General features: G+C 61.0%; 1 protein-coding gene across 1 annotated transcript in view; it reads left to right on the forward strand.

Annotated features, from left to right (window-relative positions):
- Positions 1-20,103, forward strand: part of CARS1 (cysteinyl-tRNA synthetase 1) — a 50,770-nt gene extending 30,667 nt beyond the window's left edge. The window contains exons 11-23 of the mRNA XM_034646235.1: positions 4,507-4,619; positions 5,135-5,263; positions 5,749-5,878; positions 5,991-6,094; positions 6,491-6,588; positions 6,798-6,987; positions 7,363-7,431; positions 9,586-9,667; positions 16,218-16,298; positions 16,859-16,926; positions 18,735-18,794; positions 19,155-19,238; positions 19,792-20,103. Of these exons, the coding sequence (XP_034502126.1) occupies positions 4,507-4,619; positions 5,135-5,263; positions 5,749-5,878; positions 5,991-6,094; positions 6,491-6,588; positions 6,798-6,987; positions 7,363-7,431; positions 9,586-9,667; positions 16,218-16,298; positions 16,859-16,926; positions 18,735-18,794; positions 19,155-19,238; positions 19,792-19,926 (1,343 nt within the window). The 3' untranslated portion in view covers positions 19,927-20,103. The remainder of the gene's footprint in view (positions 1-4,506; positions 4,620-5,134; positions 5,264-5,748; positions 5,879-5,990; positions 6,095-6,490; positions 6,589-6,797; positions 6,988-7,362; positions 7,432-9,585; positions 9,668-16,217; positions 16,299-16,858; positions 16,927-18,734; positions 18,795-19,154; positions 19,239-19,791) is intronic.
- Positions 20,104-24,146: the final 4,043 nt, after the last annotated feature.

The following is a 24,146-nucleotide window of genomic DNA, read 5'->3' on the forward strand; positions in this document are numbered from 1 at the left end:
AGTGTATCCAACAGGATCTTGAAAGTACAGCAGACCTTGGACCCAGGTCCACAGGGCTGCTGTTTGTTGCGCCGAGAGCACCTGCGGGTTAGGGTGGGACGTTCTATGTGCCAGTGCGTCGGACCCCCGGTGCCGGTGTGTTAGCAATATGCCTGTTGTGACCTGCTGAACGAGGGCACGAAAGCCGCCCACACAAGGTCGGCAGGCAGCCCCCTTGGCAGCCGAGCTCCCGCTTTGGGGAAATGAAAACCCCAGGGCCATTTCGATTGAAGGCAGAGTTTCAGTACCCCCACCAGAGGAAGTGGAGTCCCAAGATGTGCTCCTTACAAGTTCCAGAACGGGCGCCGTGAGCGGGGGAGCAGGCACCTGTTCTTACAGAGCACTTGTGGCGGCGCTCGCTGTCTGCCACGGGCTCAACTCTGCACGGTTACTTTGGAAGGTGCCCCGGGACAAGCCAGGCAGGAACTGTGTGAGCATCCCAGTTCTGGGTGTGAGTGCGGGGGGGGTTGTCACACCGTAGGGTCCTGTGTGAACGTCCCAGTTCTGGGTGTGAGCCATGGGGGTGGTGTCACACTGTAGGGTCCTGTGTGAACGTCCCGGTTCTGGGTGTGAGCTGGGGGGGGTGATGTTACACCGTCAGGTCCTGTGTGAACATCTCANTGATGTCACACCGTCAGGTCCTGTGTGAACATCTCAGTTCTAGATGTGAGTGCAGAGGGGTGTCACACCGTCAGGTCCTGTATGAACATCCCAGTTCTGGGTGTGAGCGTGGGGGGGGCGGTTGTCACACTGTAGGGTTCTGTGTCAATGTCCCAGTTCTGGGCATGACCGCGGGGTGGGGGTTCACACCGTCAGGTCCTGTGTGAACGCCCTGGTTCTGGCTGTGAGCGCGGGTAGGGGGTCACACCGTCACGTCCTATGTGAACGTCCCAGTTCTAGGTGTGAGCAGGGGGTGTCACACTCTTATTACCCAGGCAGCACCTCATACAGCTGTTCTCTTGTGCCAGCGAGCGGCGTACATGTCCCAGCAGCCCTGTGCTCATCGTGATCCGGGTACAGCTACAGCTGACCCTTGAACGATACAGGTGTGAACTGTGTGCAGATCGTTCTCGACGAGTGCAGCTCAGTACTGCACATGGGTTCCTTCTCGTTTTCTCCGTGACCTCTTCTTTAGCTCATGTTCTGGTTACAACAGTGTGTGATATGTGTCGTGTGTGCAGTATGTTCCGTGCACTGCTCCCGCCGTCCGTGGGGCTCAGGCCAGCAGTGGGCTGTTCGTGGTTTCAGTTGGGGAGGGGTCAGCCCCGCCAGCCCCTGCCCGGCGTTGTTCAAGAAGGGTCACCTGTATTTAACGTGGACAAGAGACTTTCTCTGGACCAGGCCAAATTAGGTTCGTCTTTCATGTTCTCTCCACCCTTAGACTTTCAGGGACTCTGGGATAGACCACAGAAGCCGCAGTCTTGGGGTGCAGGCGTGGGTCTCACGTGGCCGGGGCATGTGCTGTTTACCCTCCAGTGTTTCTAGAAGGCAATTTGGCCTTAAAAATGTTTGTACTTTTTGATCAAGTACTTTCATCTCTGGGGCTCTGTTGTTAAGCGAGTTAAGAACCTCACACAAGACCACGCAGAGGCGTGGAGAAGTGCTAGACTAAGGTGGTTCAGTAGCGTTAGTACCAGACCCCGGGGCAACGGAGGCTAAAGGTGTTTGTCAGAGTAAAGGAGGCGTCTCCTCTGAGGGCAGTCGGGGGCTCGTGTGGGCGGCAGCACGGCCAGCCCTGGGAGGCAGACACACCCGCGTCTGTGGGGGGAGGCGCCATGCACGGCCCACAAGCTGGTGGCATAACCAGGCTGAATGTCACAAGACCCACAAGGACTGGGGTACGCAGGGAGCGGGGCTCTGTGTAGCAGATCGGGACTCGACCCCACGAATTCGGGCAGGGCCCCTCCCTTATGCTCATGCAGGACCCGCACTGGCCGCGGAGGAGGTCTCCGTGGTTCCCCAGCAATTGCTTGTCACACAGCCTGCGTCGTCTGCCCATGACACACTGAGCCAGATGACACACTGAGCCGGGTACCAGCACTAAAGGGACACAGATAGGGGACACACCCGTTGACCATCACTGTTGAGTGACACCACGGGGGACACTGCGGCGCGGCACAACCTGCCGCTTAGGGCAGCCTGTGGTTTAAATTAGTAGTTAAAGAACGAAGATGTAAGATGGGTGGGGCGAGCTGCCAGAAAGCTCGTGAAGGTGCAGTGGGGAGAGCAGGAGATAAAGATCGGAGACAGAGAAGAACGGAAATGACGGAAGAAGTCAGCCGCTGGTTCTTTGCAAAGATGAATGAAATGGAAAATCGTGTGGCAGGACTGATGCATGAGCTTCCGACAATTCACAGGTATGTCCAGACAAAACCACACGTGACTAGAGATGGTGCAGGGAGAGCGGGCTGCGCAACACAGGGAGCGCGGACTCAGGGCGGCCGGCGGGGGGGCCATGGGGAGCACCCCTCCAGTCGGGGGAAGGAGAGCTTCAGAGACAGGAGCGCACGCACAGCTGTACGGTAAACCTCGCCGTCTGGCCGCAGCTGGGTTCTTGTTTTTGTTCTTTTTTGTTTTAAGTTTAGGTGATCTCTCCAACCAGTGTGGGGCTCGAACTCACGATCTGAGATCGAGTGTTGCTCTTCTGACTAAGCCAGCCGGGCCCCCCTGGAGTTCTTCTTAAATATCGCTTGTTCTTGGACCTTTTTTCTTCCAGACAGATTTTAGAATTGCTTTGCATTCCTGGGACGAGAATAGTAGAATCCAACAGCAAGTACAAAGGGACGAAGAGGGACATGCCCGCCTTTGGGGACAGTCCCGTTTCCAGGGCGGCGTGACCCCCAGCACGAGGCCCTCACTGCAGGGACGCTGGAGTGTGGGGACTCTAGTAGAGACGGGGGCCTGGAGCCGTCTTGGGGCTCCTGACGCATGTGGGGTCACGGGGGTCGCCTCTACGGAGGGAGATGAGAAATGACACCAGGGGAGCAGAAGGGATTGTGTGACTCACTCTTACTGAAAGAATCTAGAGCAAATAGCAGGTACCACCAAAGTGACGTGTGTCAAAGAGTGGCAGACGGGCCGTGTGTGGAAGAGGGTCCTCTTGGCTCTGTCGCGGAATTTCTCAAAACAAAATTGTATATATTCATGAGTAGCTGTATTCACAATAGTGGAAATTATCTGCCACACATAGCGTGGCTAGAGGATGTCATGGCACCACATGAAACTATGTCTGCGTCATTGGTGCGACGTGGTGACCTGCTCACGAGAGATCGGCAGGGGCACGGGTGGAGTGTGTCCTGCTGCTTGGGTAGGTCTGGTTAGTACCCGGGACGGCTAACAGCNGTGTCTGCGTCATTGGTGCGACGTGGTGACCTGCTCACGAGAGGTCGGCAGGGGCACGGGTGGAGTGTGTCCTGCTGCTTGGGTAGGTCTGGTTAGTACCCGGGACGGCTAACAGCAAGCATCCCTTCGTTTATGATCGTGGCATTTTTTTCCTGGTTCTTTCTCATATTTTCCATGTATCCTACTTGGTGCACCCGTGTTGTAGCCGTGAGGTCTGTTGGAAAAACGTCCTCAGCATGTTCTCCCTCTGACTGCTGCCAGGGCGGCTTCGCGGTTGCCTGACTCCGCGCTTGAAAGGTGACCGTCCTTGAGGTCGGGCTGCATTTGCAACCCTGGACACTAGGCGGAGTCTGTCGTTCCTGTTCTGGAGTTGTCCACGAGAGGGCAACAGCACGCAGGGAAAGGCAGCATTGAGGCCACGCACCAGGGATGCCACTGAAGGCCTTGGCGCTGCCCCCCACTCACCCGGTCGCTGCGTGAAGGGGACTGACTGCTGGTGTTCGTTTTCACGGCCGCTAATGCGCTCCACAGGTCCTGCGTGTGGTCCAGAGAGTCTCCTACCGTGATCGGTGATCATGCCCTCCTTTCCCATCGCGCCCACCCAACACAGGCCGGCCCAGCCCCGACTGGCCGTGTTTGCTTTCCGGGGGGACCTCGTCCGGGAACCCAACTTGCCCAGGAGGAGCAGGAATGTCCTGATTTGCTGCATCCAGGGCCACAGGGCCACACCCAGCAGGATCCACTGGTCCTCAGACACTGGGAGCCGTGCAGCCTGTTGGCATGAGACCCCACCGGCGAGAGCTGCCACCATCCTGTGGCCTCACCCCTCAGCCCCGAGCGCCGTGGCTTACCCCAACCCGGGCCATGGCTGCAGGGGGTGTGGGGGAGAGGGCCGTCCGGGGAACCGGCAGGTGTGGTTCGGGCCCGGGGAGTCGGAGTTCATACGTGGTTTCATACACAATGTCCTGGGGCAGCACTGACACCCGGTCCTAGTGAAGCCGCGGGCTGACCAAGGAAATAAGTGGAAATTCGAAGTGTTGGCCAGTAGCCCCCAGAGGCGGCCTTGCAGTGACATGGTTCTGTCCGCCAGGCAGCACTGGGTGACCTGCTTCCTTGTGTCCACAGGTGACCTGAGCATCTCGGCAGACCGCCTGAGTGAGAAGCGGTCCCCCAACGACTTTGCCCTGTGGAAAGCCTCCAAGCCAGGCGAGCCGTCCTGGCCATGCCCGTGGGGAAAGGTGTGCTCCTGGGAAGGCGCGGGGCTGCACTGGTGGGCGCACCCTCGCTGCCGCGGCACCCTGCCCTGTCCTGGGAACCCAGACGCCAAAGAGCCTCGTGGGCCTTTGGGCACGTGACTTCCCTTCCGGGACTCTGCCCGTGTGCAGCCAGGGTGCGGGTGGACGGACTGCCTCTGAGCCCCCGTGTCCTCGTGGTCCCCGCTGCTGGAGGCGAGTCCACCCTCTAACGTTCCCTGTGACAACGGTGCCGATGGCCCAGAGCCGGGGGGAGGGAGTCTTGGCACCTGCCTCTGGTCCAGGGCTGGGCGGTTCTGGGGGTGATGTGAGCCTCAGCCCCGCCTCGGCCTGGAGCGCGTGCTGGGACCTTGACAGCAGGGGCTCCCCTGAGTTGTTCACGTTGGAACATAACGTCTGTTCCCATAAGGCCCAGAGGTTTTGAGGGTCATGAACACGGGGCAGTTGAAGGCCTGGACTGAGCGTAGGCCGGTCGGTTACGGGCTTGTTTGCATCTCTAGGGGCGTCCAGGATGGCACATCGAATGCTCTGCCATGGCGGGCACTCTTCTGGGAGCCTCGATGGACATTCATGGAGGGGGCTTCGACCTCCGATTCCCCCACCATGACAACGAGCTGGCCCAGTCGGAGGTAGGCAGAGGCTGGGGTCGCTGGGTTGCTGTGTCTTCTGGCGGGGGCTCATGAGTTCCCCCCATCATGGCGCAAGCAGCCAGGGCACTGTCAGCGAGGCGCTGAACACAGCCTGATGCCCACACCAGGGTCTCGCTGGTGGGATTTGAACCCTCATCGTTCGGTCTGATTTCCCTCACGAACAGCCTGAGCACTGGCAGCAGACAGGCCTGGATTGGACCTGGCCCAATTGGACTCGGCTCACTGGTCCAGGGCCATCCCTCTGAGCCCCAGTGGACCCAGCTCGAGGCGGCAACCCCCTTTTCTNCGGCCGTTGCCTCTCGGCTCACTGGTCCAGGGCCATCCCTCTGAGCCCCAGTGGACCCAGCTCGAGGCGGCAACCCCCTTTTCTGCGTCACCGGGTGAACAAGGTGCCCGCAGAGCGCCCCGCCCGCAGAGGTGCCTCGTGGCGCCCCGACCTCGCCCTCTCGCCCCTTCCCGAGCAGGCCTACTTTGAGAACGACTGCTGGGTCCGTTACTTCCTGCACACGGGCCACCTGACCATCGCCGGCTGCAAGATGTCCAAGTCACTCAAAAACTTCATCACCATTAAAGACGCCCTGAAGAAGCACTCAGGTAAGCCTGAGCACCCCCCAAAGACCCAAGCATCCCTCTCCGTGGAGGCGCGGTGGGGGTGGCGGCGGCTGCTCGGGAGGCTGAGGTGACCGGGTGCTGTCTCCTGCTCCAGCGCGGCAGCTGCGGCTGGCCTTCCTCATGCACTCCTGGAAGGACACGCTGGATTACTCGAGCAACACCATGGAGTCGGCCCTGCAGTACGAGAAGTTCATGAACGTAAGCACCCCCACACCCTCTGCTGCGGCGGGGTCATTCCCGCTCCGTGTCTGCTGATGGGGAACGGGGCACGGGTGCAGCAGCTCTACGCTCGGGGGCAGTGGGCGCTGCAGCTCCTTGCTGACGCCCCCGTGACCTGCAAGAGTCGGGCGCCCACGCCCCTCTCCTCTCCGGGGGGCGCGTTTCCCGCGCACCTGTCGGCTGGACCGTGTCCCAGATCAAACCCGGAACACGTTCGTGTCTAGAAGGGGAACTTCCACTCTCTGCGGCCGCTGGTGCGGTGTCAGCGCTGTGGTTTATATGAAGGAGACGCGCATCACCACGATAGCGTCTCTCAGATGGTGCTCGGGCGGGAAAGTCTTCTAAATGCTATTAATCCAAATTTTCTGACCTTAGGAGTTTTTCCTAAATGTGAAAGACATCCTTCGAGCCCCCGTTGACATAACCGGTCGGTTTGAAAAGTGGGAAGATGAAGAATTGGAACTGAACGAGAGGTAGGAGACTTCTCCCTGGGGTCTGCGAGCACGCCCGTGTTCTCGTGGCAGACCCTCCGGCAGGGAGGAGGCCGTGACGCCGTGGCTCCCGTCTGTGCAAACCCACACCCAGAGTGTGCTGTGCCCACACGGACCACGTTCCGGCCGCCGGACCGCTTGGGCTTGCGTGTGCTCTGTTACTGGCTGACGCTCCCATTCCTCCCGTTCAGCTTTTATGACAAGAAGGCAGCGGTTCACGAAGCCCTGTGTGACAACGTCGACACGCGCACGGTCTTGGAAGAAATGAGGGCTCTGGTCAGTCGGTGCAACCTGTACATGGCGGCCCGGAAAGCTGCCAGGAGGAGGCCCAACCGGGCTCTGCTGGAAAGCATCGCTCTGTACCTCACCCACATGCTGAAGGTAGGTGGCCCTCAGCTGCGGTCCCCTGTGGCGCCCTCCACGCCACGTGCACATGGGCAGCGGGCCTCGGCCGTGACCGCGGAGGCCTCGGGTGGCACGGCAAAAATAGGTTACAAGGCTGAGACCTGCTCCCGTTCTTAGCTCCCGCTGCACTCCAGAGTGTTAGTGTGCACACGTGCCGGCTGTCCTTGCTGCGGGCGCTCTCGCCACCCCGCCGCGGAGAAGCAGAAGGAACGGCCGTAGGCCAAGCCCGGCTCGTGCGGCACCGCACGCTCTGCGCACCTCCGTGCTGACGGGGCCTGGCGTCCGGTCACCGTGGGCCACCTCTCGGGACCTCTTGACACACTCATCCCGCACGTCTGTTTCTCTTCGTAGATCTTCGGGGCCATCGAGGAGGAAAGCTCCCTGGGATTTCCAGTGAGAGGACCTGGAACCAGACTTGATGTGAGTAGAGCACCCCTCCTCACCCCTCCTCCCTCCTTGGGGGTCGCCCTGCCCCTGGGAAATGGTGCCCATGTCATGGAGCACCCTCCTGCCTTCCACGCCTGCTCCCTTCCCTTCCTCGTCCTCCTCCTGGGCCAACCCTGTGGACATTTGGATGCCCACGTTAGATCCCACCTGCTCTGGACCTTCCAGACTGAGCCCCGGGGCTCGCCTGGACCTGGCTGGGGAATTGAACCATCAGCTGTCCCTCCCATGTGTGCAGGCTCAGCCTTGCTCCCTGACCCACCGTTGGGGGCGCTTGTGCCGCTGCGTGCTGTCCGAGAGCTCGGTCCCAGGGCGTCAGGCTCTCTGGGACCAGCTTTGAGCTGCAGCCACATGGTAATGGATTCCGTGCGCTCACGTCCTTGCACGTGAGGATTCAGGTAGCATGCCGGGCCGTGCGTCTGGTGGGGAGAAAGTTCCTCGGCTATGGCCCGCGTCGCCCTGGTTCCGTTGGTTTCTGCTGCACGGGGACCCTCCGTCGTGGCCCATCTCATTCAGGCTCGTCTCCGACACTCCTCAGGCTTGGTCTTTAACGATCTGATGAGAATGCACACGGAGGTGTTTAGATTTAACTGATTTAAAGGAAAACAAGAAGCAAGGACAGAGTGAAAAGGCAGTCTTTTTAGAGTTCTGTTTCCGGACGGTGGCCAGAGTGACGAGCCCTCTCCTGCAGGGGGAGCGTATAGCCGTCTCCCCAGGAGCTGGCTTCTGAAGAGAAACCTGCTTGTGTTACAAAGCCCTGCCCGAGCTCCAGGCCCACATCCCCGGAGGCTCCGTTGTCCGAAAAGCTGGTTGGTCTAAAGGCATGAACCTTCCTCGGTGCTTCTTAGGAAACCCGCACAGCTGTTCTGTTGTCTTGTACAAGTGACACTCAGCATTTAGTTTCTTAGAAAAAGAGAAAACACTCCCTACATTAAAGACCGTCTGCTCTCGAGCTTAGAAGCAGTGCTTTTCCTGCGGTGCTTCTGTGCGGGCCTTTCCACGTGACCTCAGTGGGCCCTTTGACGGCAGCGCCTGGGCATAAACAGCCGCGAGGTGACGCGGTCAAAGGGCAGGACCCGCACTTCACAGCATTTGACGTTTCTGTGTCAACTTCCAAATCTGAATTGCTTCAGGAGAGGGCAGACGAACCTAATACTGAGTGGTACTCAGTGCACGCTAGTGGGGTCCGCGGGACCTCTGGGGTCACCTCCTCCAGACAGACCCTACAGCAGGCCGGCTCAGGCCTCCGTCCCCAGGCGCGCCACAGCCATCTCCGTGCCTGGTGGAGGTAAAGAGCGAAAACCCTGATGCCCGGTCCCCGTGCATGACCGCGCCACCCCAGCCTGGGTGCAGGATTGGGCCGCGAGAGGCCAGGTCACGCCGGGGCTGAGTCAGCCTAGCCGGCTTCTGTGCGTGCTGAGTATTACTTTGGTGACTGAGTTATCAAGGGACTTAATTAAGAGGCAGGGAGAGACTTGGCTTAAAATAAGCCTACTGGAAAAATAGGAAAGACGTAAAGGAAAAGGTTTTATAAAATCACAGTTTCTCCAGTTTGGATTCTGTTGCCTTTGGTTGTCCTTTCTATTAGGCTTTCCGTCCCGGTTACTGCAGGTAGTTAACCGTAACGTAGATGTGACCATGTGTGGGGGTGGTGACAGTTCTTGGAGACCGGTTCCTCTTGCACAAGCGTGTGTGTGGCCACAGGTCAGACGCAGGCACGGCCCGGCTCCGTGGTGCTGGCCTCTGCTCCCAGCCCAGGAGGGACAGTATCAGCCTCCCAGAACATAGCCCACCCGACAGACACCCATGTTGAACAGTTTAACTGTAAAGATGGGGTTTTTTTAATAGTGTCTGAGCGGAGGCAAAGCCGTGCCTGTGAGCAGTTGAACAGAGCGGCTGGCAGAACTCATCCGGCTGGGCCGGAGGGAAGCTGTCCTCCTGTCTGTGGCCCATATTGTCCATGCGGGGACCCGCATACCCGGCGTGGACCAAGTGTTGGGGGTGCAGCGTGTCCCAGCTCTGGGGCAGCGGCCACGGCAGCAGCACTCCCTGTCCTGCCTTGCCGTGTGCTGAGCCCCATCCATAAACACAGGCCGGGTTTGTCTCTGAGCGAACCTGTTCTTTCCGCAGCTGGAGTCCACAGTCATGCCCTACCTGCAGGTGTTGTCTGAGTTCAGAGAAGGCGTCCGAAAGATCGCCCGAGAGCAAAAAGGTGAGGCTCTTCCTTGCTGGGGTTTCTCACCCTCAGCCCTTCTCTGTGGGGCCGCCCTGGCTGCCGTCAGGTGTTAGCAGCACCTGTCCTGGGGCACGACATCTGCAGAGCTGCCCCGACTGATGTCATGACAGCCACCGTGTCTCTCGACACCGGCGTCCCCCGCGGGGCAGGGCAGCTGGGTGGGGGCTGAGGATGTGTGTGCGAGGCGGGGTTTCTTCGCCTGTGCTGTTGGAGTGGAAAGGCAGAACAAGGCCTCTCTGAGTCCCCTGCCCTCCCGTCGACGCGGGGCTCAATTCCACTTTTGGTGCATCCGTAGACCCGCCAGTGCCTGTCCTCGCTTCTGGAAGTGAGCATGGGATGCTGGGGGAGCCGGCGCTGCCCCGACTATTCTGCTTGGGCGTGGTGGGGGACAGCTGCCTTGCACTCGAGGGGCCTCCCCCGGGGCCACCTCACAGTGCACAGCTAGCCGCCGTCGCCGATGTTCCCGAAGCCGGTCCCTGTCGTGTGTCCTTGGAGACCTGGGGAGTGCTGTGTCACGGCAGACCAGTTTGAATGAGCCGTGCGACAGAGCGCTGGTGCCGGCACGCAGAAGCACGTGTCTCACTCTGCGCTGTCTGCGTGACCGATGAGCAAGCACGCTGAACGCAGAACGGGCCGGGTCTGCTCTGCCGTGCTCCTCACGCGCTCGCTGCCCCATGCGGAGTTAAGCATTTCGCAGAGTGGAAAACTGAGCACGAGAGTTCGAGCATTGCCAGGGAGGGTCACGCGGGAGCCACCTGTCACCTAATGTGCTGTGCTTCCGCCCCAGGCCTCTCTGACGGGAAGTCACATCTGGAGTTCCTCTGGCCGCCATCCCTGCAGAGCGGGTCCAGGTGGGGTGTCCCAAGGGTGGAGCGGGCAGAGGGTCCAGTGGGGCACTCAGGGAGCCTCTGGAGGGAGCTGCACCTTGAAGATGAAAGAGCAGGCCTGGGCCTTTTCCAGGTTGGGCAGAGCAAGAGGGCAGGAGAGCCCTGAGCCCATGAGCCCCCCAGGAGGAGCCTGGATCTGACGGTGCTGTTGTGGGGAGCAGGGGGCTTTGGGCCAGAGCATTTGGACCCGTTGAATAAGCATGGCCCACTCTCTCTAGCACCTGGTGTCCTCACTGTTTTAAAGCACTTGAGAAAGCCCGATGGACTCTGCCGGACCCGTGCTGCCTCGTCCAGCCACGTTGATGGCACTGGTGTCTCAGGCTCAGGGGGTGGCCAGGGCTCCTCCTTCCAACTGTCCCCCGGTGGCGCAGCATCCTTCCTGGCAGGTGCTGGTGAACGAGGGCTGTCGGAGGCCGTGCACAGCACGCAGGCTGGGCCAGGGGCTCGTGGAGTCCCTGAGAACAAGTGCCCGTCCACTGGCTCGGGAAGCAGTTGGGTTTTGCTTCTCTTTGGCTTGCTTTTTCTTTCCGCTTTGTTTTGTTTGTTGCTCAGGCGAAAGGACAAAGAGCCCACGTTGCCGAGTCAGGATGGTGGTAGTTGTGTCTGTGCTGTACGTGCCTTGTTCACCTGCAGCGCTTTCCTGCCCTGAGGCCCAGGTGGAGTGAGGTCATCCTGCCTGAGCCCATGGCCTGGGACCCGCAGAACGGGGCCCTGCAGATAGGGCGCCCTCCATGAGCCAGAGACCCGGGCCTGTGCACCGCGGGCTCCACAGATGGGGAAAGCCTTACGGGCTCAAGACCACGCCCCACCCAACAGCAGCAGCCGCAGATACTGAGGCTTCGTTGAGCATCTGGCTGGCCTGTGACCCTGGGCTGGCCACGGAGATAGAAAGACAGAGGGAGAAGCTCAGGGTAGGCCCTGGGGCCATGTGTTCAAGCAGGTTTTCCGGGTGCCTGGTGCTTGCCTAACGTAGGAGTACAACACCGTTTCCCCGGATGCCCACAGTCTTGTGGGCCAGAGCCCAGCCCTGCCCAGGAAGGGTGTGCGCCGGGGGCGTCTGACCAGGAGAGGCTTGGGAATTTGGGGAAAAGTTAGAACAGCAGGGATGCGGGTGTGGCCAGAGCTCCCCCCTCCTCTCATTTGTTTCATTTTTGGTAAAACGTGTGTAATGTATAAAACGCATCGCCTATCACGAGCAGTTGCACAGCTCAGAGGCACGAAGCACATTCACGTTGTTGTGTAGCCGTCCCCGCCATCCGTCTCCAGAACTTAACATCTTCCCAAACGGAGACTCTGTCCCATGAAACAGTGACCCCCACCACCTCCCCTGGCCCCGGCGCCCACCGACCACTCTCTGTCCCCCTGAGACACCGACCCCCATCCATCCCCCGGCGCCTACCGTCCATTCTCTGTCCCCGTGAGACACTGACCCCCATCCCTCTCCCAGTGCCCACCGTCCACTCTCTGTCCCCCTGAGACACTCACCCCCATCTCTCCCTGGGCCACGGTGCCCACCGTCCACTCTCTATATGAATTTGACCCCTAAGGGCCTCATACACGTAGAATCCTGCAGTATTTGTCTTTTTGTGACTGGTTTCTTCGGTCAGTGTGACTGATGGTCTCTAGCTCACATTGTGGCAGGTGTCAGAGTTTCCTTCCTCTTTGAGGCTGGGTAATATTCCACTCTGTGTAGAGATCCCGTTTTGCTCATTTGCTTGTCCGTGGCCTTTTGTTTCGTCTCCTGAGCCTCCCTTCAGTGATCTGACGGGTCTCCCTGTTCAGTGCCCTGTCTGCTGTCTGCTCCTGTCTCCGGCCCCACCAGCAGTAGTCAGCCCTGGCGGATTCGCTCTCTCTGTGGCCACATGCCTCTGGGTGCCTGAGCTCTGTGGACTCTGTGAGCCATGGTGCCGGCAGGGCTGGGCACGGGCCGGGCCATCTCAGCCTGCGAGGGACAGGTGACCACAGGGAAACCTTCTTTTTCTAGAACATGCACTGCGAGGTGCTTGTGGCTGGCACACATGGCCAGGGGCGCCCCCAGTGACCACACCCAGTGGAGACCGTCTTCCTCTTCTGGGCACTTGGTGGCCATGAAGCTGCTTCTCTCCTTGAGAGCCATGCCGGCGGCGGTGGCCGTGCCTTTGTGGTGTCACCCTCGGGAGCAGTTCTGCGTGTGCCCTGCTGCTTGGGGTAGCCTCTGCTGTCCCCGGTCACGCCCCTGCCCCTGGTGCAGCTTCTCCGTGAGACGGCGCAGCTCTGTCCAGGCTTGTCCCCGGGCCCCAGCTCCGTAAGCAGAGCTGCGGACCTAGAAAGGGCGTTGCTGCCGAGGGCCTTGAGGGCGGTGAGGCGGATCCCCTCCCGGCCCCGGCCGTGGCGGTGTCCATGCGCTTGTCCTCCTTCTCCCCGCCACCCCGGACGCAAGCAAGCCCCCCTGTGTGCACCACTTTTGCCTTAGCTGTTGAGATCTGCGTTCCTGCGTACGTTTAAGAATAGTTTACTGAATTCTTCAAACACATCGACCACTTTTCCCTTTTTTAAAAAAATGGTTTGTTGAGGTGAAACTCAACAGAACCGAGAACCAGTTGTTGTTAAAGCTAACAAGTCAGTCAGCATTTCGTACGTTCACGATGTCTTGCAACCACCAAAACCTTCCGCCGTCCAGAGGAACAGCTGTGACCTCTGGGCCCCCGGCCCAGCGCCCACCGGCCTGCCTTCCGAGCCTGTGGATTGGCCCGGTGTGGACGCCCCGTGTCGTGAGGTCTTACAGCTCGGCAGCTTCTGCGTGTGGCTTCTCACGCTTCCCAGAATGCTTTCACGGTGCGTGGCTGGCCCCCTGTCGCGGCAGGATAGCCCCCCCCCCCCCCCCCCCGTTCCCACCTCGTGGCTGTTGGGGATCGTGCTGCTCTGAACGTGTGTGCACTTTCGGGGTTCGGGGTTGCCGCATACGGGGAACCGTGGGGGTCACGGGGCAGTTGTATGGTGATTTTCTCAAGAACCACCGGACTGTGTTCCGTCGGGGTGTCTGCACCCTTGCCAGCGCTCATTATTTCCTGGCTGTAGGAAAGTGACTTTTCACTCCCGCCACCCCGGGTGGAGGGGGGCTGTGAAGGGGAGGGGCGGTGGCACCTCCTCGGGGCTTTGCCGTGCACTTCCCTGAGGGTGTGCGGCGTGTGGCCCTGTTCCCTGTGCCTCGTGGCCACGTGTGCCTCTTGTCTGGAGAGTTGTCCCTTTGGGCCTGTGCCCGTGTCTTGTGGGGTCATTCGTCTGTCGTTGTGAGTTGTGGGGGGTTTTTACTGTGCACACTTGGCCTGGTCAGTACGTGACTCGGGAGTCAGGGAGGAGAAAGCGAGCCCCAAAGTAATCAGAAGGTTTGGAAGGACAATCGGAGGGGGATTCTGAGCTGTGTGAACAGGGCTAGTGTCGGCGTGGCGATGATGGCCACCGTCCTCAGTTCTGCGGAGCCCACACCCAGAGGACAGCATGGACCCAGAGGCCCTGCCACCTGGCGGGGAGCCGATGGTCGGCTGATGTTGGTGATGGCAGGCCCTGGCTTGCTTTCCTTCCAGTCGCGGTTAACTTGCCCCAACTGCTGCCCCAGGCTCAGCCCCCTGCAGGGCGCTATGGGCAGTTCGAGTGCAGGGAGCAAGGATAAAGGATGTCGTCCCATCAGCCGTGCTGGGGAGGCAGAGACGGCTTTTCCTTGAGCAGTGCTGGGAAGCGGGAACCTTCCCGGCGGTGGCCGTGCTTGCGGGCAGGGGGCGTGGAGGTCTGAGGTACGCGAGTCACCATCCGTCATCATTCATCTGTTCCACGGTGAGTGGCCCCACGGGCCTGGCCAGTGCTGCACAGAGGGACGAGGCACAGCGGAGGACAGGGTGTGCGCACACCTGCTCTGCGTAGGGGGCTCGGGCAGGAATGGGGAGCCTGCGTGGGGTTTCTGGCACAGGTGTTCCTCACAGGCGCGCGGCCAGGGCATTCAGAACCACTTGGGTTGGGCCCACAGTGCAGGCTGGTCCCCAGGGAAGGGCTGATGCTGGTCGCGGTGCGTCCACGGTAAGACGAGGCCGGGTGCCAGCACTCCTGTCACCGGACGTCCTGGGACATCAAAAGTTTCTGAGACGGATTGCCGCCCCATGCCCTGTGACAGCCCAGCTCCCATGCTGACTTCCCCGTGTGCACGTTTGGTGCAGCTGGGCCCGTGGGGGTCCCGGCGGGCCAGGGGGCCTTCTGGGAGCTGGGAGGTGAGACAGTCTGAGACCTGGCTTTGAAAGACAGCCGTGCACAGAGTGCCTTGTCCCGGTGCCGCCAGACCCTGTGAGCAGAGCCGCGCACAGGCCGCTCCCTCGCGTGGCACCTTCCGGCCCCCTTGCAGCTGCTCTCGGGGACGGCCACATGTCCCCATTGCACAGATGCGAGAGGCCGGGGGCCGCGTTACCCGTCCCCCGCCCGGTTCTTCCTGCAGCTGAGCTTCCTCCGCCGGGGTTAGGCTCTCCCCCAGAGCTGAGTGAGGCCCCCATGTGCTCTTCACTCTCAGTGGCAAACAGACGGCCTCTCCCTGCCGTGTTGCCCCTGGTGCCCCTGGTGCTGAACCCCCGAGGAACGGGGCCTGTACAGCAGAGCCTCCGGGGACTGTCCCGTCAGGCCCGAAGGCCACATGGGTGGTCTTTTCATTCCTGCCCACTCCATCTGCTAGGAGTGTGTCATCTTTCGTGGAAAAGTCACTTCAAAGCCCGTGGGACAGCCAGGCTCTGTGGCTCCTCCCGGGCTTCCCAGGCCCTCTGCTCATTCCAGACCCACACCGGGGGTGGGCCGAGGCCTGGCCGAGAGCCGTGTGCCCACAGTGGAGCCAGTGCTCGAGGCAGCGTCGCTGCCGTGCAGTGTGGACCCCTGTCCCCCCGGCCTCGGGCTCTTCCCTATCCCTCGGCTGGGCCTCATGCCTTGGTGAGAGATGCTGGCAGCCGTGGGCTTCTCCCCACTCTCCAGACCCAGTTCTGGCTCTCGCCTGTGGGTGCTTGGAACCTTGCGGGTCCTGGGCCTGGCTGCTTTGCTGCGGGACGTTTGGAGGACGGGGGATGCATGTGCACGCGGGAGCACAGTTCATGGGGGAGGGGCTGAGGGAGCAGGGAGCGCTGGGGTGCGTGCCTGACGGCTGGCACTGAGCCTCAACACTCTCGTCCTAGCTGGGCATTTGCCTGAGCCAGGTGGGCCTGACCAGGGCGTGGAGAGCACAGGGAGCCTTTGCAGAATTGCCGGGTGACCTCAGCACGTGTGGGCTTGGATCCCTGGGTCCTGGAGTGTGGAACACGGCTGCCTGTCTGGATCACCGTGCCAGGGCTGTGGGGGCTGGACACCTTCCCAGTTGACCAGGAGGTTTGGGGTGGTTTCTGAGCCTCTTTTCTGGGAGGAGAAACCTAGTTTCCGTGGAGCAGCTGCCCACCTGGCTTTGGGTGGCCCTGACTTCCTGAATCCCCGGGAGCAGTGCGGGCACATCTTCAGATGGTATCTGCCTCCGAGCGGGGTCGAAGGCGGTGCCGAGCCCCAGCCTCGGAGACAGCAGCGTCAGCACTCGGGAAGGCGCATGTTGGGCGCGTCCTGAAGCTCCTTGTGTGTCTAGTCAGACTGAACCACCGTTTTGTCCACAGTCCCTGAGGTCCTGCAGCTCAGCGACGCCCTGCGGGACGACATCCTGCCCGAGCTCGGGGTACGGTTTGAAGATCACGAAGGTGGGTCCTCCTGGCCACGTTGGGGCCCAAGCTCAGGAACTTTGGGCGTGGTGGGCAGGGAGGTGGGAAGGACGCTGGCGTCGGGGGCTGGTTTTGAAAGAGTTCCAGGACAGGGTCAGAGGACACTGGGTATTCATGGTGAGGAGTCCTGCAGCGGCACCCTGTGGCCCCTGGGAGGTGGCCTTGCAGGTTTATCGGTCCAGCTGTCCTGGACGTCTCCCGTGTCTGACAGGCATCTGGGTGTCCCCTCTAGCGGCCTGCCTGCGTATTTCTGCTGGGCCACTGGCCGCCCTGCCTCGTGTTCTGTCACTCAGCAGACGGCCTGCAGGACTGCCGGCCGATCTCACCCTGTGTCTGTTGCCGTCGTGGGGGTTTCGGCTGCATGGGAAATTACTAGGTTTTAAATACTCAGGTGACATGTCCCATTTTATGATCCCTGGGCCCGTGTCATGAGCGGCGAGGCCTTGCCACATTATAGTTCACGTGGAAGCCCCGTGAGCAGCGAGGGGGTACGAGGGTGGGGTGGGGGCCGGGCCCACCTCACCGACCTGGCTTTTCAGGGCTGCCGACCGTGGTCAAGCTGGGGGACAGAGAGGCCTTGCTGCGGGAGAGAGAGGAGAAGAGACAGGTGAGTGGCTCTGGAACGGCCGCATGTTGACGGGAACGAGGGACGGCTGGCGCTGAGAGCGCTCCAGTGTGAAGGCCCAGCATCTGGAAGCGTCAGCAGGAGACCTCTCTGGACGCGGGCTGCGGGGCAGGGCGGTAACAGAACCAGGTCTACCTTCTGAGGAAGGACTGTCTTTTTAAAAAGCGAGCGCTGAAGTTCAAGGGAGAGCCAGTCCCTTTCGGTAAACCGTGCAGCCGACGCATTTGGGCCCAGCTTGCTCTACAAAGTGGTGTGTCCTTTGTCCTGTGGGAGGACCTGCCAGTCACACGCCGTCTGCCCAGGAAGCATGGGGCAGCTGCCAGGGGACCGGGCGCGTGAGCAGCACTGGCGGGAGGTGCGTGTGGGCGCGGGAGCACGGTTCACGAGACGAACACCCAGGCAGTGTCGACAGTAGTCCCGCCGCTGGTGGGCGTCCCCGGGAGCCGGGGCCCTGTCCGCTCCTCCCGTTTCTGCCCCACTTGCTCGCCCAGCTCAGTGGCCTGTCCCCGGTGCCAGGCTCTCTCCTTGCCTTGGGCAGCACACCAGGTGGCCTGGCCACAGAGGTGACGTGGGGCGCCGTGTCCCCCCGCCCCACTATAGGCTGGTGAAGAAGCCGACACCTTGGCTTGCCACTCTCCCCCACCCCCAGCCAGGTCGCTCTGCCCAAGCAGGTGCGTGTAGGGCATGAAGGCAGACGGGGCTCTGATGAGGGCGGCAGGGGGCAGCCCTGCCTGCTGGGAGCCCTGCCTGTGGGTTCTCACACTGGCCAAGCCACAGCGCACCTTCCTGTGGCTCCTGTCTGCCAGCCAAGCAGAGCCCATCCCAGCCAGCAGTGCCTGAACGAGCACGAGCACGAGCACGAGCACGGTGGGCTCCCCCGCCCGAGGCAAACACTGTCCCCACCGGGAAAGCAGCCGCCGAGCCCACGCCAGCCCGCCTCTCTGCCCGCTCTGGGCCTCCTCTGCTCCAATGGCTGCTTGTCCCGAGCCTGTGGCCCCCGCTCGCGGGGACCTTCGCTCCACTGCCCACTACACTGTCCCTGCCCTGACCCCACCCAGTCCCACGATTCTCTACTCAGGACCCCCAGGTTCTCTCTGGCCCCACACTGGCCTGTACCCAGCCACCCACCTGACAGCTTTGCTGACCAGGAAGCCCCGAAACCCAGGATGTCCACGAGGGTATCGTGACTCCACTCCCCAAAGCTGTGCCTCCTTCCTGTCAGTCGTGGCATAGCTCAGGGCCTGCACCTCCCCCTCCCTGACCCCGCTCCCAGCCCACCCCCCTCTGCCCTGTCCTGACTGCAGGTGGGGGGTGGGCTCCTGGCCTCCAGCCTGTCTCCAGCAACCCCCCCACTGCCCTTCACCCACGCAGTTAACCCAGGCTCCTTCCCTGGCCCAGGCCCCGTGTCCTGGCACCTGCTGACCCCTCCCCTCCTCCCCCACCATCTCTAGGCCCTGGTGATGCTGTCCCTGCCCACCCGACAGCCCCCCCAGCCTGGCTCACCGCTCTGTTCCTTTCTTTGTATCCACCGGGCCCCAGACCTCGTCACGTGTGCTGTGCGCTGCTCCCGCATGTCCGAGGTGGGGCCCGGCGCCCACAGAGGCTGCTGAGAGTCCCCTCAGGGAGTGAGCGAGAGTCCTAATGAGGAGGGCTCCCCGCCCCCCATGGGGAGGCTGGGTCAGGGTCCAGGCGAAGGCGATGAGGGGCCAGTGGGCCTTGCTTTGCTTCGCCTCCTGCCGCCGGAGGCCCCGGGGCAGATGGGGCTCATGGGGCTCCCACTGCTCCCCCAGGTTGAAGAAGAGAAGAGGAGGAAGAAAGAGGAGGCCGCCAGGAAGAAACAGGGACAAGAGGTAACGGCACAAGAGCCGTCTGTGTGGGGCTCGGGTTCTCTTTGGGCGGAAGTGGACACTCTGACCCCGGGTCCTGCTCTGCCTCCCTGGGGCTCGGCCAGGTCCCCGCTGCGCCTGCACCCACCAGCAGTGCCCTCCCGGTCTCCCCACACACCCCCACACAGCGCCCCGAGTGCAGGGAGGCCAGGAGGACCCGGTCACGCTCCATGTTGAGTTGTTCCTCCTTTGACTTGCTCTGCCTTGGCGTCACCCTCCCCATCTTCTGTCGCCCTCTCAGTCCCGGGGCTGGGCTGGGGGTGGTGGACGGTCACACCTGCCCTGTGCAGGCTGGACTGCGGTGACCAAGGACCTGTGTTCCAGGCAGCGAAGCTGGCCAAGATGAAGATTCCGCCCAGTGAGATGTTCTTGTCGGAAAGCGACAAGTATTCGAAGTTTGATGAAAATGTAAGAATCTCTTTTTATTCTTTTCAGAACCTTATTAGACCACTAAATTGGGGGTGACGGGAACTTCCAACCTTGTGCGAGCAGCTTTTCTGTTTGGGGTGCAGTTTGCGGGAGGCGCCCCAAGTGCCCGAGGCGGCCTTCGTCCGTCGCAGTGGCCGAGCTGAGCCGTGGCCTGGCTGAACTGAGATGAGGTCTCCCTCGCAGGCTGGCCAGAGGTGCGGTGGGGGGACGTGAGCATTGTCCGCAGACCTTGTTCGGCGTTGACAGGTGCTTTGCCTCCAGAGCCTCCCTTACCAGTTCTGATACGTATTTGCTGCTTTCCTTTGCGCCAGTCCTATCAGAACTGGGCCACGTTGGCCCTAAGGGGAATGGTGGCCTCAACCCCAGGTGGGAGGGCGCCCCAAGACCAGTCGCTGGCTTCTCAGCGGCCGCGCGGGCGCACTAAAGCCGAGCGTGTGGTGAGTCTGCTCCCGGCCGCGTCCCAGGGCTGAGCCCGTGGGCTCTGGGGAGGGTCGGGTGCGCCCTGCTGACCCTGCGCTCTCCCTGCTCTCAGGGTCTGCCCACACATGACACGGAAGGCAAAGAGTTGAGCAAAGGGCGAGCCAAGAAGCTGAGGAAACTCTTTGAAGCCCAGGAGAAGCTCTACAAGGAGTATTTGCAGATGGTGCAGACCGGCAGCTTCCAGTGAGACAGTGGGGGACGGAGCTTGAAACGAAGCGTCAGTGTCCACATCCTTAGTGACAGTGCCCCGTGTTGTGATCACGTTTATGGCGGTGCTCTGGCCCCGAGCCCAGGACTCCGTCCACGGAGGCCCACGCCGTCACCGGCTCTGAGACTTCAGTAATAAATGTTTCCAAACAGCGAGGCCAGGCGTCCTGTGTGCCGTCGCGCTGCCCGGTCAGCGCCCGGGCGGAACCTGCCGGGGCTGCTGGCTCAGCGGGTCATGGCGTCGGTGCTCGGGTCAGTGGAGCTACGGCAGCCAGCCGAGAAATTTCTCCCCGTGCAGATGGCTATCGGCTAATCTCTGGTGTGTGGGTGCATTTGGAGGTATTTAAGTAGGAGAAAGACAGGCTCAAACTGGCGAGCCTGCTGACACCCCGCACAAAGGCCGCGCGGTCGGGCCGGCGGATTCTGATGAGTAAACACGCTGCAGCGTCTCCTGCAGCCGCCGCTCCCCCCCCCGGGGGTGGGCGACTAACGGCTGGCTCAGCAGGGCGGGCCCTGCCCCACCCACCATCCGCATGGCTGCTCGCTGAGATAATGGGGGAGGCCGTTTGTCACCGGGTCCCAGCACAGGGAGCACCCCACCTCGGATGAGCTCACCTGCCTTGCCTGACGAGGGTGCGCGCAGAGCTAGCACCCTTCAGCCCTGCAGGAGCTGGGCGCCGGGTCAGACCGGTGACGGCAGAGGACGGAGGCGCCAGTGCTGGGCCATCAGGTTGGGGGACGCTGTCCGAGTCTCCCCGGGCCACGACGGGGCACCGAGCCACACCACCCCTGGGGGGAAGTGGGCAGCATCCGGTTGTAGGCACCCTCAGCCCTTGTCTCCGTGACACCGCCGGTAGGGGGGAGACACCCTGCTGGCTGCAGTGTCGTGCATGGAGCCGTTGGGACAGCCGTCTGTCCCCAGGCACCTGGTGCAGCTCGGGAGCACGTGCTTATGAAACGAGGGGGCTGCTCTGGTGTTGAGACACCGACTTCTCAGCCTTGTAAACATCTTACGCACAAAGTTAAAGCAGTAAGACAGCAAGGCCCCAAAACACAGTGAAAGAAACTCGTTCCAGTTACTTATTGCTGTGCAACAGATCACCCCAAAACTCAGTGGCTGAAAACAGCCACCACCTTACTATCCTCTCTGGCGCCTCTGGGTCAGCCGGGCGCCTTTTTGGATGTAACCTCACACATCACACAGTGTGACTGCCACCATTCTCGTGGCGTGCAGGCGGTCCCAGACACCCGCCACGCTCCCCAGGATGCGGTGGCAAGGTTCCAGAACAGGGCAAGGGCCGCAACATCATGGCGGCCTCTGCTTATTCGCTGCTTTGCTTTGCTTTGCATGTGTCGCGGGTTTACTCTAAAGCCAAGGAGTGCAGAGAAGTCAGACTTCGTTCAGGTGTCTCGTCGTCGGTAGTGACGTTGGCATTGTTGTCAGACTGTATCATGGGACAAAGCAAAGACCAATTTGATGTGAGCAACCCAGATGTTAATGTGAGAGAAAAAATACGAGTGTAAAAGCACAGAAGTTAAGGAAAACCACTATACTCCCAAATATGAATTAGAAAAAACCAACATGAACTGACAATCCACTTTCACAGTTGGGGTTTCCTGGCTGTGTAGACACAGGGCAAACCCGGCTGCTGGGAGCCCCAGAGAGCCAGATTTGGGGCTCAGTGCCACCCCTCTCCCTGGAGGAAACGGCCATTCCAAGTCTAGAGCAGAAGGACACCCCGAGCCATCTGTCCCCAAAGGGAAGCTCTCCAGGACAAATGGGGTCATGTCAGAAGGGGGACAAACTAGTGATCCAGACGACAGCTGGATGTATCAGAAGGGCATCGTGCCAGCTGGAAATACTGCCTGATCCCGCATCGGTGATGTTCCTGTGTACCACAACTGTAGGAACAGAGCGCATGGGGGGGGCTGCCCAGTGTGGCAGGGGGGTCTTGGTGGGGGGCTCAGCCGCGGTCGTGCTGTTGTCCCGCGGCTGCTGTGTGCTCTGGCTGGCACCACGGGGGGACCTTCCGCAAAGGCACACGGGGCCTCGCCCTCCCAGCATCCAGGAATCTCTACTGCAAAATAAAACCGCCTCGGGGGCTTCCTCTGGCCAAGTTGGGGACAACTTGAGTCTTGAAAACAAGGATTAATTGAAATCCAGGCATGTAGACGTACTCTCAGAAGCAAAGAAAGCCCAGGAACAATCATCTGCCCCCTGCAGGTGGAGTTTGCGTCCGCTTCTTACCAGGCAGGCTTCGTTACTTCTCCGGAGCAGAATTAAGGCCGCCGCGGCGCGACATGGGAACTATCCACGGGCCCCCAGCGGCCCCGGCGGAAAGGGGAGGCCGCACTTCACGCACAGCACCCGCTAGCAGAAGTGACCGGACGCTAGGAGCAGAAAGCCTCCATTCTGCAATCCGAGGGCAGCACCTGATCCAGACCAGGCCTCCCGGCGGCTGCAGACACCCTTGGTGACAGTTGGCGGGAGCGGCTATTTTCGCCATGCCGAAGTGTCACCTTGCAGGTAGCTCATGGGTCATGGGGGACAGGGGAGGTGTGCGTGTCACCTTACAATGCCAGACACTGCCTGTCCCCCTTCCTGCCCCGGCCCTGGGTCTCAGCATCGTCCAGAGGGGGACAAGCACAAGATCTGGATCTGGGCAGGGCCCCCCAGAGGAGCGAGACGGTCCGTCTCACTTCCCGTTCCCGGGCATCACCGCAAAGGCGCAGGCAGGGGTGCCGCCAAGGAGCGGCCGGGGCCCCGTGCCAGGGCGATAGGCAGGGAGGAGGAGGCAGACCCGAATGGCAGAGATACAGGCCACGGGAGCCTTGTTGGGTTTGAACGAGCCGGCCCAAAGACAGCTGGGAAATTTGCAAGCAAGACGGGTCTGGTATGATATCGGGGTTTCGTTAGTTGTGTCCGTGTGATCGTGGCAGATGTGTCCGCCAGGGTCCCTAAGGGGAGACGGGGTAGCAGGAGGCTGCAGGTCCATCTGCGGCAGTCAGGAATGCTCCTGAGCGGCGGCCTCTGTCCCCATGTCATCCGCTCTGCTTTTCTGTGTGAAACTTCTCATGACCTTAAAGCATGCCGCCAGGAAATCCTCTCGTGTCGTGAAGGACATGAGCCCTGCCATGATGCTGCAGGAGCGGGTGAGCGGGAGGCTGGCCCCCGCCCTGGCTGCTCGGAGAGCCAGGGGACCTCGGGACCCGGTTTTTGAGGGCCCAGCTGTGGCCTGCGTCGGAGTCACGCTCCCCCACCCCCGCAGGTCCCCTTAGGTAGACAGGTAAGGAATGTCCTCAGTGCCCCACAAGCTGCATAAGAACCTTCTGGAACAAGATGGGGTGGAAATTTTTTTTGAATGTAGAATACTAATTCACCTGTGACAGTGTGTGCACGAAACCTCTTTGCAGCCTTTGGGAGCCAGACTTGTCTTCCTGCTTCTCCCCAAAATGAAAGATTTGGTGTTTTCAGTATAAAAATATCAGAGCCCCCAGAAGCTGGAAGTGGCAGGAAGGCTCCCCCCACCCCCAGCGCCTCTGGAGGGAGCTCGGCCCTGCCCACATCTGGATTTCAGAATTCTGCTGCCCAGAGCTGAGAGAGAAAACTTAGCTTCTGTGTTTAAGCCACCCAGCTCAGGGAGACCTGCAGTGGCAGCCCGGGAACCATCCATTCTTGTATCTTTGTTCCCTTTAACAGAAAAATACATTTGCTATGACTTAAAGCTTCCTCTAAGTCAATCCATTTATGGCTGTAAAGGGGGGGGGGCAAAATATAGTTACGGTGCCCACGCCTGCTGCTTTCTCCAGGCAGTGTCTGGGCCACCAGTGGACCAGGACCTAGCTCTTCTGGCCCCTCGGAGGGTGGCTCCAGTGTAGGCTCCACAGTGGCTGCCCCCGGTCCTTCTGAGCCCCGGGGCCTGTGGGGACCAGAGGTCATCGGGAGCATGGTGCAGGCTAAGTCACTCATAGGACAGACTTCTTAGGAGAGCCTCAGGTAGCGGGGACTAAAGAACAGGCCCAGGCTCCAGCTCTAAGACCCCCATCCTCGTCCTCAGGCACTTAGTCCCCTCCCCTGGCCACAGTGGGTGGGGTTGTCAGAACAGTCCTCGAGCTGGCATCAAGCTGTTCGCCAGTGCTGTTCACCTCCCTACCAGCCCCATGAAATGTGTACTGCAAGTGCCCACGATTGACAGTTGG

The sequence above is a fragment of the Ailuropoda melanoleuca genome, chromosome 16, assembly GCF_002007445.2.
Source record: "Ailuropoda melanoleuca isolate Jingjing chromosome 16, ASM200744v2, whole genome shotgun sequence".
NCBI classification, from domain to species: domain Eukaryota; kingdom Metazoa; phylum Chordata; class Mammalia; order Carnivora; family Ursidae; genus Ailuropoda; species Ailuropoda melanoleuca.